This window comes from Erythrolamprus reginae, chromosome 3 (genome assembly GCF_031021105.1).
Source record: "Erythrolamprus reginae isolate rEryReg1 chromosome 3, rEryReg1.hap1, whole genome shotgun sequence".
In the NCBI taxonomy this organism is placed as follows: domain Eukaryota; kingdom Metazoa; phylum Chordata; class Lepidosauria; order Squamata; family Dipsadidae; genus Erythrolamprus; species Erythrolamprus reginae.
The window spans coordinates 1,045,033-1,061,561 of NC_091952.1; the positions used below are offsets into that span (position 1 = coordinate 1,045,033).

General features: G+C 44.0%; 1 protein-coding gene across 1 annotated transcript; it reads right to left on the reverse strand.

Annotated features, from left to right (window-relative positions):
• Positions 1–5,704: 5,704 nt before the first annotated feature.
• SPINT4 (serine peptidase inhibitor, Kunitz type 4) lies at positions 5,705–6,369 on the reverse strand. The gene is made up of 2 exons (XM_070748725.1): positions 6,248–6,369; positions 5,705–6,107 (listed from the first exon to the last, which is right to left on the reverse strand). Exons 1-2 carry the CDS (start codon positions 6,324–6,326, stop codon positions 5,935–5,937), a joined length of 252 nt encoding a protein of 83 aa, XP_070604826.1. The 5' UTR covers positions 6,327–6,369; the 3' UTR covers positions 5,705–5,934.
• Positions 6,370–16,529: the final 10,160 nt, after the last annotated feature.

The following is a 16,529-nucleotide window of genomic DNA, read 5'->3' on the forward strand; positions in this document are numbered from 1 at the left end:
CATCCCTCGGTTGATGCCGCCTAGAACTGTGTTGGCTTTTTTGGCAGCTGCTGCACACGGCCGGCTCCTATCTCAATGGTTGTCCACTAGGACTCCAAGGTCCCTCTCACAGTTGCTACCTGGATCTTGCCAGTCTGCCCTGCAAGGACACTCCAGGAACTGGGGGAGGGGGGAATGGAGTAGAAGCCCCTGCTCCACCCTTCTCTCCTCCCCTTGAATCTGCCGACCTCTCCGCCGTCTCTCCCTCAATGGGGCATGTAGCAGAGGGAGCTCCCAGCCCTCAGGAAGACGAAGAGGCGCTGTGGGGCTGGGAGGATTCTCTGCATGAGGCTGGCAGTGCCCACTTACCTCCCTGTGCCATCGAAGGGGGCAGCTCAGCCAGGAGACCCAGGAGGAGGAGGAGGAGGAGGCCCTGCGCAGCCTTCATGGTGCCCAAACAGCAGGAATGACAGGCTGGGCTGGACGGAAGGACCTTGAAGTTCTGCTCTGAAGAAGTGAGAAGGTCCCGGGCAGGAACAAGAGGCAATGGAAGGAGGCCAAGGTCTCTTTCTCAACCCGGTGGGGTTTGCAATCGGGCAGGGCTCTGAGATGGCCAGGCCTGGAGACCAGGCTCCTTTATGGCTCCTGGGTCACAAGACGTGGTTGCATGCCAGGATGTCTGTGCATCGTGTCCGTGCCTCCTGTTCAAAGAGGACCTGGACACCTAGCCAGTTGTGGGCTGTACATGATGTGACCGGAAGTGGCTGGCGAGGCCTCTACGGGCACGGAATGTTCTGCCACATGTTGGGCAGGTGTGTGTGGGCGCCCTTGAGGACACTCGCTTCTCTTCTGCTCTGGATGTTCTTCTGGCAGCCTTGGTGGATCGGCATGTGCCAGCGTGGGGGCTGCCCAGGAGGGGGTGTCGATCTCGAGGGACTCGGAGGAGGCTTTCAACGTCTCGTGCCATCGCTTCCCTTGAGACAGCTGAGCATATATATATGAAGGTATTCATATATACCTTCATCAATTTTGATATAGATTTAGATTTACATATTAAGATTGATACTTTTATTCTATATAACAATATGTATTTTACAGATAAACTTTTTATTTTTACATGAAGACTTCTATCTTGAGCGGAGCGACTGTAGCTCCATTAAGTGTTATATGTTTTGTTTGTTGTGTTTGTTACTTTGAAAAAATTAATAAAATATATCAAAAAAAAAAGAGACAGCTGAGCAGAGAGGAGGAGCTGTTGAGGGGGGCGATGGGAAAGTGTCCCCGGACTGACGTTATTGGGAGGGGGGTCGTGATCCCCTCTCAGGGTCTCAGAATGGGCCTCAGCAGGATTCGTCTCTGATGTGCACAGTCGAGATGTTGACCATGATACCCATTCCGTTGTGTCCAACTCTTGGTGCTTCTCTGCTCTGGCTGGGGTCAACCTTGCCCTGTTGTTCTCTGCTCTGGCTGGGGCCAACCGTGATGGTGCCCCGCCACCCTGTCCCTTAGCAGCCTGGTTCCCTGCTAACTCTTCCAACCATGATTGCTTCCTGCCATTGGCTGGCAGGGCTGCGGGGGACCCTTAAAGGGGGGGTGTCTCCCTGCCACTGGTGCCAGTTTCTGTTCAGCAGCCCCATTAGCCTCATGACCCCCAGCCACAGGTGACCTCCCTTATTGCCCTGCGCCTGCGCACATCTATGAGTGTCTCCCCTTCTGAATCCAGTGATGATAATGATGATGAATCACTCGCGGAGCGACTGTCTGATGGGCTGCCTGCAATTCCCTCCTCTGCGGATCCCACTTCACTGTCACTATCGGAAGCAGTCGGCAGTAAAACCGGCCTCTGACACTGGGAGGGTTCTCCCACCTCAACCCCCACCGTCCTTGGGGCAGGAGCTGGCCCAGAGCCAAGCACAACAGCACCCACACTGGGAAAGATGGGTCCGAGCTTCCCACCCAGGTGAAAGTTCACCTCCCTTGCCTACCTCACCCACACACCTGTCACGTTGCCCACTCAGGTTGAGCCAGCGTGGCCAGTCCTCCTTCTGCTTCCGCCCAGGTGCGTGGGCCTAGGATGGCCTTGAGCCCCTCAAAGAAAGGAGGCTTTGTCTCTGCACCTGCTCCCTCCTGGAAATCACCCAAGTTCCCATCAACCTCAGGGCCTTCTAGAGACAGTGCGGCCGGCCATTGGTCTGTCACCAACTCCTGCACTGGCTTGACAGAGGCATCGCTGCAGGTGGTTGGTCAGAAGGGTGGTCATCTAGCATGACAGATGAGCCCCTGGCGGTCTCAGGGGCCGCTTCCAGGTGGGGGCTGCCCAGGGCATTGTGAAGTGGTATATAAATCTAAATGGGTGAAGAAATGTTTCCCTTGGTTTGTCCTCCCTTTCTTACCTATGGACCTTCCTTACCTACCAAGGAGTGTGGGGCTTCCTGCCTAAGCAGGGGTTGGACTAGAAGACCTCCAAGGCCCCTTCCAACTCCTATAAGGTCTTCCAGCGTGAAGGAAGTGGCTGGTGGGCTTTGACCACAGACCCCGCCGCCTCTTGCCCCGAAGGATCCTCCCCCTTGTGCCTGGCTGCCCTCCCACCCCACGGAGACTTCCTGCCCTGCAAGGTCGGGACTTTCTGGAAGCCACCGAGGGACATTTCCCCAACGTCTCCTGGTCCCTCTGCGAGATGGTGGGGCCATGCTCCATCTGCGGCCTCTCCCCGTTTTCTTTTCAAAGGCAGCAGCGGGCAGTGGATTCCCTGGATGTGGGCAGGAGAAAATGAAGGCCACTCACAGAAAGAAAAGAAGAAGAGGAGGAAGGAAAGAAAGAGAGAGAGAGAGAGAAAGGAAAAAGAAAGAAAGAGAGGAGAAAGAAAGAGAGAGAGAGAGAAAGAAAGGAAAAAGAAAGAAAGAAAGTAAAAAAATATAAGGTGGATGGAGGGAAGTAAAATGTGAAAGAGAGAGTGATGGAATAGAGGGAAGAAAGGAAGAAGGAAAGAAGGAAAGAAGGAAGGACAATATAAAAGAGTGTGAAGGAATAAGGAGGAAGGAAAGAAAGAGAATAAAGAGAGAAAGAGATGGAAAGAAGGGAGGGAGGGAATTCTCAGCCAACCTGCAGCCTTTCCATTGGATTTTGTGTTGAATGCAGTAGGAGGGGGATGTGGAAAAACAAATAAAAAGGAGGAGTGGGCTCTGAAGGTGGGCAGGGGGAGGGGGGTGTTTCCTGCCCCTTCCAGAGTAAGCAACAAAAGGACGTCTCCAACAGCTCTCTTTAAAGGTCTACAGCCAAGGAGGGGCCACCACCCTGTGATCTTACCTCGCACTCTAGACTTAATAATAACAACAACAACAACAACAACAACAACAACAACAACAACAGAGCTGGAAGGGGCCTTGGAGGTCTTCTAGCCCAACCCCCTGCTTAGGCAGGAAACCCTACATCACTTCAGGCAGATGGTTATCCAACATCTGCTTAAACATTTCCAGCGTCAGAGCATTTACAACTTCTGGAGGCAAGCTGTTCCACGGATCAATTGTTCTCACTGTCAGGAAATTTCTCCTTAGTTCTAAGTTGCTTCTCTCCTTGTTTAGTTTCCACCCATTGCTTCTTGTTCCACCTTCAGTTGCTTTGGAAAAAAGCCTAACTCCTAAATCTTCTTTGTGGCTGAGATACTGGAAGGCTGCTCTCCTGTCTCCCCTGGTCCTTCTTTTCGTTAAACCAGCCAGGCCCAGTTCCATTTCATTGTTAGCATTTAAAAAAATGACGTTGGCACTTTTTCCCCGTGTGTGTGTGTGTCAATCTCCATTTAAGTTTAGGCTTGTGTTATAAGTTCAACAAAACATGTCCCCCCCTCCCTTTGTGGCAAAAGCATGTTTGGATTGGAAGAACTTGTCTCTTTAGCACTAAACGATTAGAGCCTGTGTTGAATGCAGGTTTTAAGAGAGGAAGCTGCCTGAGGAAGAAAGAGCCGAGGTGGGGAAATGTGGAATGTTGTCTGGAATCAACGTTTCCTATTGTTCCAGCCTCAGGGGTACTCAGCCTTTGATGGTTGGATCACTGCTGTCTCACCTGGGACAAAAGTGGGCTCTAAATAGACCCCTCCCCAACTCCTTAAACCAGAGGGGGGCTGCTGAGGGGGAACGGTGACGTACTCTGAGTGCTGGCGGAGTCCAGCACAATTCTGCCACGGCACCTGGGCAGGGAGCGAAATCGCGGGCGGACACGCTGGGGCGCCCCGGGGGCGAAGACACGTCAACGTTCCACCTTAGCAGCCCCCCCCTCTGCCTTGAATGCCTTTTCCTTGCCTGACTCATGTTTTGAGGTGGGCAGGAAAGCCCCTTGGCAAAGGTCACGAATTCAGGGATCTAGTCCTTATCATGCTGGAGGTCTTAGGCAATGTCCCTCCAGGCTTGGCTGAATTCCTTCAACCCAGGGACTCCAGCAGAGCCGTGAAAGGCTACAGACCAGAGGTGGGTTTCAGCAGGTCCTGGCCAGCTCTGGAGAACTGGAGGCGGAAATTGGGAGCAGTTCAGAGGATGAGTAAATCCCACCTCTGACTGGCCTGGCCCCGGGGGGAGGGGGGGCACCAGGCAGGATGGGGTGGAATGCATTTCCACTGGCGGAAATAAAGATGCGTGCGCATCTCTAGCTGATCAGCAGCTGTCACTTCCTGGATGACCGGTCTCATCTCAGGTCCCCTTTTTCCTCCTGCTGCTGCTGCTGCGCTCCTTGCTTTTCTCCTCTTTCCTCCTTCCTGGCCTCCGACGAGCTTCCCTCTCTCTTGCCCGGCTCCCCTCCAGCCTCCCACGGCCCCCTCCCGCCTGAGGTGCAAGCAGAAGGCCTGGGTGGACGCGGCGCTGGCAGCATTGATGCTTCTGGCAGCACCCGTTCGCCCAGCTGTCCAGCCTGAGGCCAGGAAGGAGAGCGCGGGAAATGCGAAGCAAATGGTCACCCCAGCGAGTGACACTGGTGAGGTTGTAAGTAGAGGACTTAACAGTTTACATCAACGATGATGATCGCTCAAGCCACTCCCACCTGGTCACATGGCTGGCAAGCCACTCCTACCCATTCACATGACCATTAAGCCACTCCCACAAAATAAGCCACACCCACAGTGTAGTAGAAAAAATTATGGCTGATCGTTTGGCCCCATCTACTCTCTGCCTCCCGAGTCCCAGTGGATCAGGGGGAAATGGGGATTTTGCAGTATCCTTCCCTGCCAGGCTCACCAAGCCAAGGCCCCATCTGCTACCTCCCCCCCCAGTTATGACCTGGAAGGGTCCTTTCAAGGGAGGTGGGGGTCAGGGTCCCTGGTGTGGGGATCTTCACACGAGAATTGCACATTGAATACTAAATATAAACTTGGAGAAATTGAACTCATAGATGACCCTCACTCTGTCAAAGAGCTTGGAGGACTCATATCCAACGACCTAAGTCCCAGAGCCCCCTGTCACAACATTGCCAAAAAGACACTAGCGGTTATTAATAGTGTTGGGCGAACCGAACCTGCATAATATGGGTCCGTACCGAATTTTGCAGTCTTCGGCACACCGAACCCAAATCTGATTTTTTTAAAAAAATTGTGCTCTGGTTCGGCGTTCACTAAGTAAGACAGCATGTAGAAGCAACATGTAGAGCCAGGGACTATTCAACCACTTTTTACCTGCACAATGGGAAAAATTACGCTGCAGAACAATGACATCATAGCCATGAGTTATTGTGTGGATGCTGTAATAAAATGATCTGTGATTTTATTTATTTATTTATTTGTTGTTTGATTGATTTGACTTCTATGCTGCCCTTCTCAAAGCCACTCAGTGATATCTCGTTGTGCTGACTTATCTGACTGGGAAAAGTTCATCTTGTACCAGCAAATGCCTTAAAGTAGCCGAGGTGGTCCGAGAGAGCCTGACCCCCCACGGCCTCTGCTCAGCCCAGCCGAGGTGGGGTCAGCCTTCCCTGTACCTAACCGTAGCGTAGGCAGGCTTCCTGGCATTCAAGCCTATCTTTGAAATTGTTCTCGTTCCCTCCGCATCCGGACCAGGAGAAGGGCAGGCATTCCTTCCTCTCGTAGTCAAAGTACCACCGTTTTCGCATGGTGTAGCAGAGGCCTCTGTCTGGAGGGAGGATGCAGATTCCTGGGCACAGAAAACAGGAAGGCGGAGATGGCAAGGAGAACAAGGGAGCCCTGGGTTCGAAATCTGAGAAAAGAAAGGAGGGAAGGAGGAGGAATCCCCCCAGCCTTTCCGTTTCCCCCTTGGGTTGATAATTCACTCACCAAGGTCTCCAGAGGTCATGCAGAGGTTGGCCCAGAGCACCAGGGAAGCCTGGAGGAGGAGCACAGTCATGGACCTCATGAGTACAAGGAACGGAATCCGAATCTTGCTCAAGCTGAGGTCCAGTCACCAAGCAAGGGCACAACGGGATTCCTGAACTCTATGATTGCTAGGACAGAAACAAAACTGTTAGTGCTATGTACATAACAGGTTGGGTTTGGTAATATATAAATAAGCCAACAATGAATGCTTGTATATATTGAAGCACTATAGTTTTAAGAGTTAGTGTTGCAGAAGGCCACAAGAGGGAGCCAGGGGCGTGATTCTCTCTGTCTGTCTCTGTTATCTCTCTGTTTGGTACTGCTGATTCATTGTGACTGCTGTAGTAAGAGCTGTGTTCGATTATAGTTTATGTATTTGTAAGCTGTACAAGTAAGGCTTGTAGTTTTAGTTTTTACAAATGGGAATCGGGTTTCAGAGGTCAAGGTGTGAGAAAACTTTGGTTGCAGCGACCACCTATGTTTGTGGTTTGATGTAAAAACTGATTGTGAGCAATCCTATACTACAACCAAAGTATTGGATTTCAGAAAAACAAATTTCAATAAAATGGGGGAATATTTAAATAATGAATTAAAGGGCAGGGATAAAATGACAGGAGCGAGCGCCCAGTGGACTGAATTAAAAAAGGCCATCTTAAAAGCCACTTGACTGTATGTAAGGCAAATAACTAAAGGTAAAAGGAAGAAGAAACCGCTATGGTTTAGCAATGATGTAAGGGCTATAGTCAATGAAAAAAAGGCTGCCTATAGGAGGTATAAAGAGTCTGGAAGTATAGCTGATAGAGAGGTGTATAAAATGAGAAAGAAGGAGGCGAAACAGATAATATATGCTGCTAAAGCCTCAAAAGAGGAAGAAATTGCCAAATCTGTAAAGAAGGGGGATAAAACCTTCTTCAGATATATTAGTGATAGGAAGAAGAAAAGCTGCAGCATCACAAAGCTTAGTACTGGGAATAATACATGCATTGATGGGAATAAGGAGATCGCTGACCATTTCAATAGCTACTTCTGTTCAGTTTTCTCAAAAGACACCTTACAAAATAACACTATAGAGGGATTTCCAGAGTGGAGAAAGAGGAGAAGGAAGAGGAGGAGAGCTGTGGGGTCCTGGGTGCTCTTGACCTTGGTGGGCTTCTTTGCAGATGTTTTATGACCCAACTAGGGAACACAATCAGTGCTAAAAGAGAATGGGGTTTGTGGGGACGGGGAGAGGAGGAGGAGGAGGAGGAGGAGGAAGAGGAAGAGGAGAGAGCTATTATTATTATTATTTATTAGATTTGTATGCCGCCCTTCTCCGAAGACTCGGGGCGGCTCACAGGGCACAAAATCAACATAACAGCAAATCTAATTAATTAAAAATTACTACTAAAATCCCATATAGGGTGGGGGCAGTACGAATCTCTGGAGGGAGCTGATTCCAGAGGGCAGGGGCCACCACAGAGAAGGCTCTTCCCCTGGGCCCCGCCAGACGACATTGTCTAGGCGACAGGATTCATGTCCTGTCTAGCACCGAGCGTCAGGAATCCGCTGCACAGCAGAAATAACAAAGAGGAGGATTTAATATGTACAACAGTTTCGGTCTCTTAAGGGTCTGTTCAGAAAGAAAATCCAATCCTAGCAAAGTCTTACCAGTGGGCAAGATCCCTGGACAGATGATAAACACAGCTATAATGACCAGGTGAGGCAGGAATTCAGAAACACCCAAGTCAAAAATACTAAACTCTGCCAAAGAAATAATTCCCTCAACCCTCTCAAACTATTTACTATGTCTGCACCGCTACTGCTAGGTTTTTCCCCTCGTCCTTCCCATCACCCATTTCCTCCCACTTATGACTGTATAACCGTCGCTTGTTGCTTGTATCCTTAAGATTTTTTATTAATATTTATTGTTTCCTCATTGCTTATTGGACTCTTGCGACAATCCTTACGTGTTGTACCTGATGATTGTGGACAAATGTCTCTTTTTCTTTTATGTCCACTGAGAGCATCTGCACCAAAGACAATTTCCTTGTGTGTCCAATCACACTTGGCCAATGAAGAATTCTATTCTTAAATCCAGAGATCAAAGCATCTTGTGGGAAGGCCCCGAGGTCTGTGAACTAGCCCCTTTGGTGACCAAAAGAGCATCTTCTCCATCGGAGGGAAAAACCTCTCTTTGCAAAGGGTGTAAGACCTTCTGGGTCTCTATCACACACTGCACGTACTTTTAAGTTCCTGGTGGTTCAAAGGAGGGAGAAACACCCCCCCCCCCAAGCCTCCTACTCTTTGAAAGAGGAGAAGGAGGAGGAGGAAGTGTGCCCTCCCAAAGACAAACATTATTTTCCCACAGTATTTTTATCAATAATTTTTACGGAAGGTGGGGAGGAAGGTTGATCAATCTGCGGGTGACTCAAAAGAGGAAATTGTCTGTCACCCCAGAAATCAGGAAGAAGGAAGGCAAGACTGAAAACAATGCAAATACTTCTAAGGAAGGCAAACGCCACATTGATTGATTGATTGATTGATTGATTGATTGGGCTTATATGTCACCCCTCAACGTGGACTTGGGGCGGCTCACAACATTCCGATAAAAAGATACCGTATAAAACATTCCTAAGCCAATTAATAGAATAATTACTTTTAAAAATATGTCTTTTATAAACGAACAATCACATTCTGTCTAAGGCAGGACTAGAACTCCCAGCTGCCTGGTGGTGCCTGGCTTTCTTGGCTAAGGCAGGACGAGAGCTCACGACCCAACTAAGGAAGACTCTGAGAGCTAGAAGGGGGAAGGAGGAAGAGGAAGAGGGCTTTGTGGTCCTGGGTGCCCTGAGCCTGGTGGGGTCCTTTCAGAGGGGGCCCCCGGAAAGCCTCGACTGCAGCAGGCGCAGAGACAGGGATGGGCTGGGTGCAAGAAATAATATTGTTACTTGTAGGTGAAATATATCTCATGAGTAGTTAATTTTAATTAACTTAGCAAAGAAGAGGATAAAAAGTATATGGTAAAAGCATTAGTAGCATTTTTAAGCGTTGATTCTGTGTTTTTTACTGCTCATGTTGTTTTATTATATGTTGGAAGAAAAATAAAGAAAATTTTATACCCCCCCAAAAAAAAGAGAGACAGGGATGAGCTGGAAACACTGGTGGGCTCAGGGTACCCTGTCACGCTGTGGGTTGACAGCCTCCAAAGACATCTAGAAACATCCAGTAGTTAAATAGTTAACTCTTGTTTGTTATTGTAGCTCCTCCCTTTCTATGATGTATCCCTACTTTCCTCACTTCCTTTTCTACACAGGAAGATAAGGCAGACCACCATCTTCTTCTTTTCTTTTTTTTAAAAATCTCTTTATTAATTTTTCTTATGTCATTCCCATCACATATTATTTTGAATTACAGATTATACATATTCTCAGTTAACATTCTGACAGTAAGTTTTGACCGGTTTCCTTTCATTATATACATTGTATTTTATATTTTTAAATTCTAAAATCTATTACGTTCATTAATTATACACGGTAACTGTAGGTCGTTTCAATTGTACTGTTGTTTCATATTATGTTGCTTTTATGTTCTCTTTTGAACCCATTCGTGCCATTTTTGCCATGTTCTTTTTGATTCTATTAATTTATTTCCCTTAATTGAGTTCGTGAATTCGTCCATCTTCTATTCTAGTCTTTACAATGTGAAGACATGCTTTATGCCTCCTCCAGGCATTTTTATAATTTTATACTTTTCTAATAAAGATAACTTCGTTTAGAAGGTCTCCTCGCAGCTCATTTCCATCGCCTCCGTGGTTAGTCTCATTTCAGCTCACGCGGGCTGATCCCACATGAGTCTATTCCACGACATACCCGACCGGAATGGGTCGTTTCACCTCCTCCACTTCTCCGAGCCTGTTCTGTCCCCAGCCTCCCTCCTCCGGCCATTCTTTGCTGCCTCTTCTCGCTGACCCTTTCGCCGAATGGCCTCACATGTACTCCCGCCCTGGCCTTTTGGACGCAGGGGAGACTTTCAGAGGATTCGTCCCTTTCCCTTCCACTCCTCCACTCCGCCTGCCCATGTGTCTGGGAGCAGCCCTTTCAGGAGAAGGAGCGGAGGGAGTTTTATACTTCTGAGCCCGTTTGGCAAAAGGGCCCACGAGAAAAGGCAGTGCCGAATGGCTGGGGGGGGGGAGGCTGGGGAAGAAACAGGCTCAGGCCAGACGAGGAGCAACGGTTGGAAGCTGACCAAGGAGAGAGAACTTCCTGACGGTCAGAGTGATCAACCAGTGGAACGGTTGTGAACTCCCCAACTTTGGACATTTCCAAGAGGAGATTGGACTGTCACTTGACTGGAGAGAGGTAGAGTTTCCTGCTTAAGCAGGGGGTTGGACTTGATGACCTGCAAGGTCCCTGTCAACTCTAATAGATAGATAGATAGATAGATAGATAGATAGATAGACAGACAGACAGACAGACAGACAGACAGACAGACAGACAGACAGACAGACAGATAGATAGATAGATAGAAGGAGAGAGAGAGGCAGGGACAGACAGACGACATTATTTCCAGGGAAACATGGTAGGTAACATCATCAGGTCTAGGAAGTAGTAGTAGTAGTTGTTGTTGTACATACTCTTGATCAGTTGGAGGATGATGAAGATATTGAGGACTCAGATTCAGATAGTGTTTATGAAGTAGTGGGGGCCCTGGGGTTACAGGTGGTAGAACAGGTGGGAGGCCAGGATGGGGCTACAGGATCTAGTGAGGGAGAATTAGAGGCATGCTGGGTAAACCCTAAATTCAGAAGAATTCAGAAACATATAGAGCAAAGGTCTGGAAGAAGATATTAAGGAGATGAATGGGTTAAATAATTGAGTGAGGTAATTGGCACGTCAGGGGACTAGTGAAGAAAAAGGGTATGTTGATTTTTTATGCCGCTCTCCAAGTAAGCCAAGTATTCTGTGTGATTAACTGTCCGTCTGCTGTTTTTTAGCTTTTACGAAATAAATCTTGTCTAGCAGAGCAGGAGAAGGAATGTAAGGAATGCAATTAAGAGAGATAACGGAGCCAGGAGAGATACGCCAGTATGAAATGTGTGTGTAGCCGGAAGAGAAAAGAATAAAATGGAGTTTCTTTGTTTATGAAATAATGTGTTTAATAAAAGTTATTTGTACTTGCAGAAACCAGAACAGTAGTAGTAGTAGTAGTAGTAGTAGTAGTAGTAGTAGTAGTAGTGTGAAGTTGATGCTCAGTTGTTTTCTTGCAAATGTTCCATGACCCAAGCTAGGGAAGATCATTGGTGCTCATGACTACTCATGATGAGCCGAGGTGGCACTGTGGTTAGAATGAGGCACTGCAGGCTACTTCAGCAGTTCAAATCTTACCAAGTGCTCAAAGTTGACTCAGCCTTCCTTCCGTCCTGGGTCAAATGGTGCCCCAGATTGTTGGGGGCAGGAGGCTGATTCTCGAAACCGCTTAGAGAGGGCTATATGCTATTGCTATTCCTTCCCTTCCTTCCTTCCTCCCTCTCTCCCTCCCTTCCTTCCCAGGTGGGTCAAATGAGGACCCAGATTGTTGGGGGCAAGAGGCTCATTCTACAAACCACTTAGAAAGGGCTGGGAAAGCACCAGGAAGCGGGATATAAGTCTAAGTGCTGTTGTGACTTCCAGTCTGGATCGAGACCGCAGCGGAGTCTCCCCGGGCAGGGCTCTGCCCCGAGACTCCTTCTACCCCTCCGAAGGTCACTGTTTGCAATCGGATCAGGTCCGGATGGCCCGATCCTAGAACAGGGGGCTCCCCTCTGTCCGAGGAGCCATCGCCGAAGCTCCGGAGACAGCGGTTTGCCCCGCAGCTTCGGAGAAGGGAGAACCGATCCTCCTTCCATAGGAGGATATGGCCAGAGCGTTCTCTCCAAGCCTAGCGGGAAGCAACGAAAAGTTAAAGAAAGTGGAAACTATTACAGCCTACTTGATTGAAGAAGAATACAACAGACGAGAAAATCCAAGGTAAAATTTTATTGTTTCATGTGAAAAAACAGAAGATTGGATCATAGTAAAAGTTTTAAGTGAAAGTTATTTTTTACAAGGCGAAGGTGAAAGTTATTGGACAATTTGTATCCAACCGCAAGCTACAGCCGGATCTAATTTTTTTCCTCACTTTCGTTTTTCTTTCACTTTGAACCTTAATTTTGGAATTTAAAAAATAATTTTTTTAAGATGGACTAACGAAATAATTTAGAAAAGATTTGATTTGTCAAAAGTTACTTTGCAATGATGATTGGAATCTGGAAACTTTAAATCGTCAACAAGTACTGTGTTCTGGGCTCTAATTTTGACAGTGGAGGAACACACTTTTGCTGGGTTTTTTTTCTTCTCTGCCGTTTTTTTCCACAACAATAAAATGAAATAAATCATTAATTTGAAAATAAATGGGAAATAAATGAACTGAAATACTAAAGTTAAAAGAATTTACTCAGCCTTTTTTTTGGATTATTTGCCTTTGGATTATTGCATTTGGATTACCTGCTGATCGTTTTTGGATTATTTGCGGAGATCTTCTTTGCATCTGCCTCGGAGTGTGAAGCATAAATTGACTCCATCTTAAGACCTATTTGCTTCCATCTGTCTTGGACTGGGAAATATTAACTGACTCCATTTTAAAATAAAAGAAAACTTTTAATTTGACTTTGCTTCTGAGCTGAAAATTGGAACTAAATAGAAACATACTTCCTGACATTTGGATTTATAACTTTTCTCTATCAACAAAGACTACTTGACTCATAAGAAGAATATAAGTATATAATACTGATATCTTGTTTTCCAGATTAATCACTTTCTTTTCCTCCTATTTTTTTTTGTGTGTTTATTGTTGTTTCTAAAAGAAATTTGACTTAAAACATATGTGTTGTTAATAAACCTTGGTTTCCTGCTCTTCCTTAGTGGAATTAAAATACCCCCTTTTCTCTTTCCTTCTTAGAACACTCCTTTTTATCTATCTGGTTACTCCTTCTTTTTTTCTCTTTCTTTCTCTTCTTTTCTTTTCATATTCCTCTTCTTTTATTCTTCTTTTTTCTTTAAAATAGTTACTTTCCCATTTTCTTTTCCTATTAGACCCTCTCCCTTTTTCTTCTTCTTTTAAAAGTGTTATACTTGTTTTCTTTGGCTTTGCTAATTTAAATTAAAAAAAAACACATTGTGAATTCTGCTAGCAACTTGATTGATATAATTGTTGTCCTTATTAAGTAATAATATATTGTTATATTTTAAGGGAAATTGGTAATAAGGTCAATTGAACAGGTTTGGAATTTATAGGAATTTTCTTCCTTTTACTACACATAAATTAACAGTAATCCTAAATTTGAAATAGTGAACTTAAATTTGAAAATGTCAAGCACTTCAACTTATGTCAAAACAGTTTAAAAGCAAGCAGCAGCAGCAACTTCTTCTCCACAAGGGTCGCCCCATCCCTCCCCGACGTACCAGGTGTTATCTGTAACCATGTCTACTAAGGAGAAAGACAAAGAAAAATCGATGCAGTCCAACTTCACAACAATACAAGAAACTTTAAATACAATGAAGGACTTTATGTTCAAATCTCAAGAAGATGCAACTCAACAATGAGAGGCTATAAAAGAGGATGCAACACAACAAAGAGAAGCCATAAAATCTGAGTTGGCGGAATTTAAAATAGAGATGGCTGAACTGAAAGTTGACATGGGAGAAATGAAGACACAGATAAAGGAGATGCAACAAACACTACAAGAAAGTGAAGACCGTGTTAAAAAAGTTGAAGAAAAGTCTGACAAAACTGAAAAAAGAATGGACTATTTTGAAGGCAGAGCTGATGCACGATACAGAAGATATGATGAATCAATCACTCATTTGGAGATGCAACGAGCTTCGTATGGGCTACGATTTCAGAATATAATAGAAGAAAAAGATGAAGATTTAAAAATGACTATGGCTGAAACTATTGGAGGAATACTCCAAGAGGATCCCACAGAAATATTGAAAGAAATCGATGAAGTTTTCAGAATTTCAAACAGCTACATTTGTCGCCACAATCTTCCAAGAGAGATTCACATAAAGTTTACAAGAAAGACTCTGCGAGATGACATACTGCACTGGGCAAGAAATTCAAAATTGCAACATAAAGGACTTGAAATAAAAATACTAAAACAAGTTCCAAGAAGTGTCAGAGAAAGTAGAAGAGATTACCATTTTCTTACCAGAATTTTGATTAAAGAAAACATAACTTTCCATTGGCTCATTCCACAAGGACTATCAATGACTTGGCGTTCTACAAGATATAAGTTGGAAAATTTGGATCAAGCTATGTACTTTTTTGAAAATAGTGGTATAAGCCAACTGGACCAATCAGCAAAGCAACAAACTGTACAACAACAACCAGTACAACAGGAACCAGTGGAAAAATTAGCAACACAACAGGAGCAAGCAATGGGGGCGACCGCTCAAATAGTTGAGCAGGACCAAGGCGCTAGGAGAGTTCAACCTCAACGAGAAACCAAAAAACCTACTAAATGACAATAAGTAAAGATTTAAAAATCTTTTCCGTAAATGTTAATGGACTTAATGAACCAAGGAAAAGGAAACAAATTTTTTCCAAAATCAGAAACCAAAACGCTCAAATCGCAATATTACAAGAAGTGCATATTAACAAAAGCAATCAGAAATTATTACTGAATCCCAAAATTGGAAAAATGTATGCTGCATTAGCAGATCAAAAAAAGAGAGTAGTGATGTATGTTGAGAATTCTATAAATTCCAAACAAATATTCAAGGATAATGAGGGCAGAATCTTGATTGTACAAGTTGACATCGAGCCTAGACCTCTAGTTATCGTTTCGATCTATGCCCCTAATGAAGATCAAATGACATTTTACAAAAAATTACATCAAATAATAACAGAATTAGCTATTGAAAATATATTAATAATTGGTGATTTTAATGCTATTGCAAACAGACAATTGGATCATTCGGGGGGGGGGGGGGAAACAACAAAAGTAAAAAGAGAAGAAAGAATCTATTACCTAGTACCTTTCAAAAAATGAAAGTAGAATTATTATTAAATGATATTTGGAGGGAAAGACATCCATACAAGAGACAATATACTTTTTACTCTAACCCCCATAAAATTTGGACAAGAATAGATATGATATGGGCTCCAAAAACCATCGCAGAACAAATAAAAGAGGTCGAGATAGATGTCAATACATGGGCCGATCACAATCCTGTAGTAGTTTATATGAGAACTAATAATAAACAGATTAACTGGCAGATGAATAGAAACATTCTAAAAGATAAGAAATATAAGGATTGGATTGAAAAAGAACTAAAAATATTTTTTGAAATTAATAAAAACTCAGACACTACTCCACAAAACTTATGTGATACAGTTAAAGCTTACATAAGAGGATTAACGATATCTTATACAGCTAAATATAATAAGGAAAATAAATTAAAATATGCACAATTAATAAATGAATTAAAACAACTAGAATCTTTATCACAACAGCATATAAGGAATAGAGATTTAAAAACAGAAATAAACGTAATTAAACATAAAATTAGACTGATAGAACAAAAGGCCTTTGACAACGTCAATTGGTTATTTATAAAAATGCAATTAAATAAAATGAAATTTGGCTCAAAATTTGTCAATTTAATAGACACTATCTATTCAAAACAAACAATGAAGATAATACTGAATAATAACCAACTACCAATACTTGAGATAAATAAGGGAATTCGTCAAGGTTGTCCTATATCACCATTGTTATTTATTATGGCTTTGGAGACTTTATTAATCAAGATAAGAACAGATCCCAAAATAAAAGGTCTAACTGTAGGAGATGAAACTTATAAAACTCAAGCCTTTGCAGATGACTTAACGTTTATAATTGAGGAACCGATAACAACTGTCCCAATACTAATGCAGACAATAGAACAATATGGAAAGGTAGCAGGTTTAAAGATAAATAAAAGCAAAACACAATTTTTAACTAAAAATATGAGTAAAATACAAGAAACTAAATTAGAATGTATTTCCGGAATAAAGATTGTTAAAAAAGTAAAATATTTAGGAATATGTTTAACAGCTAAAACAATAACTTTAAAAAATGATAATTATATAAAATTACTAACAGAAATTAAAAAAAGACTTAGAAATTTGGAATAATCTGAAAATATCTTTTTTGGGAAGAGTGGCAACAATTAAGATGAATATTCTACCTAAAATTTTATTT

Excerpts from the sequence above, each read along its gene's own strand:
- SPINT4 (XM_070748725.1), bottom strand. The coding sequence starts at position 6,326 with ATGAGGTCCATGACTGTGCTCCTCCTCCAGGCTTCCCTGGTGCTCTGG. Across the intron at positions 6,108-6,247 it reads CATGACCTCTGGAGACCTTG|GAATCTGCATCCTCCCTCCA; the intron begins GTGAGTGAATTA and ends TTCTGTGCCCAG.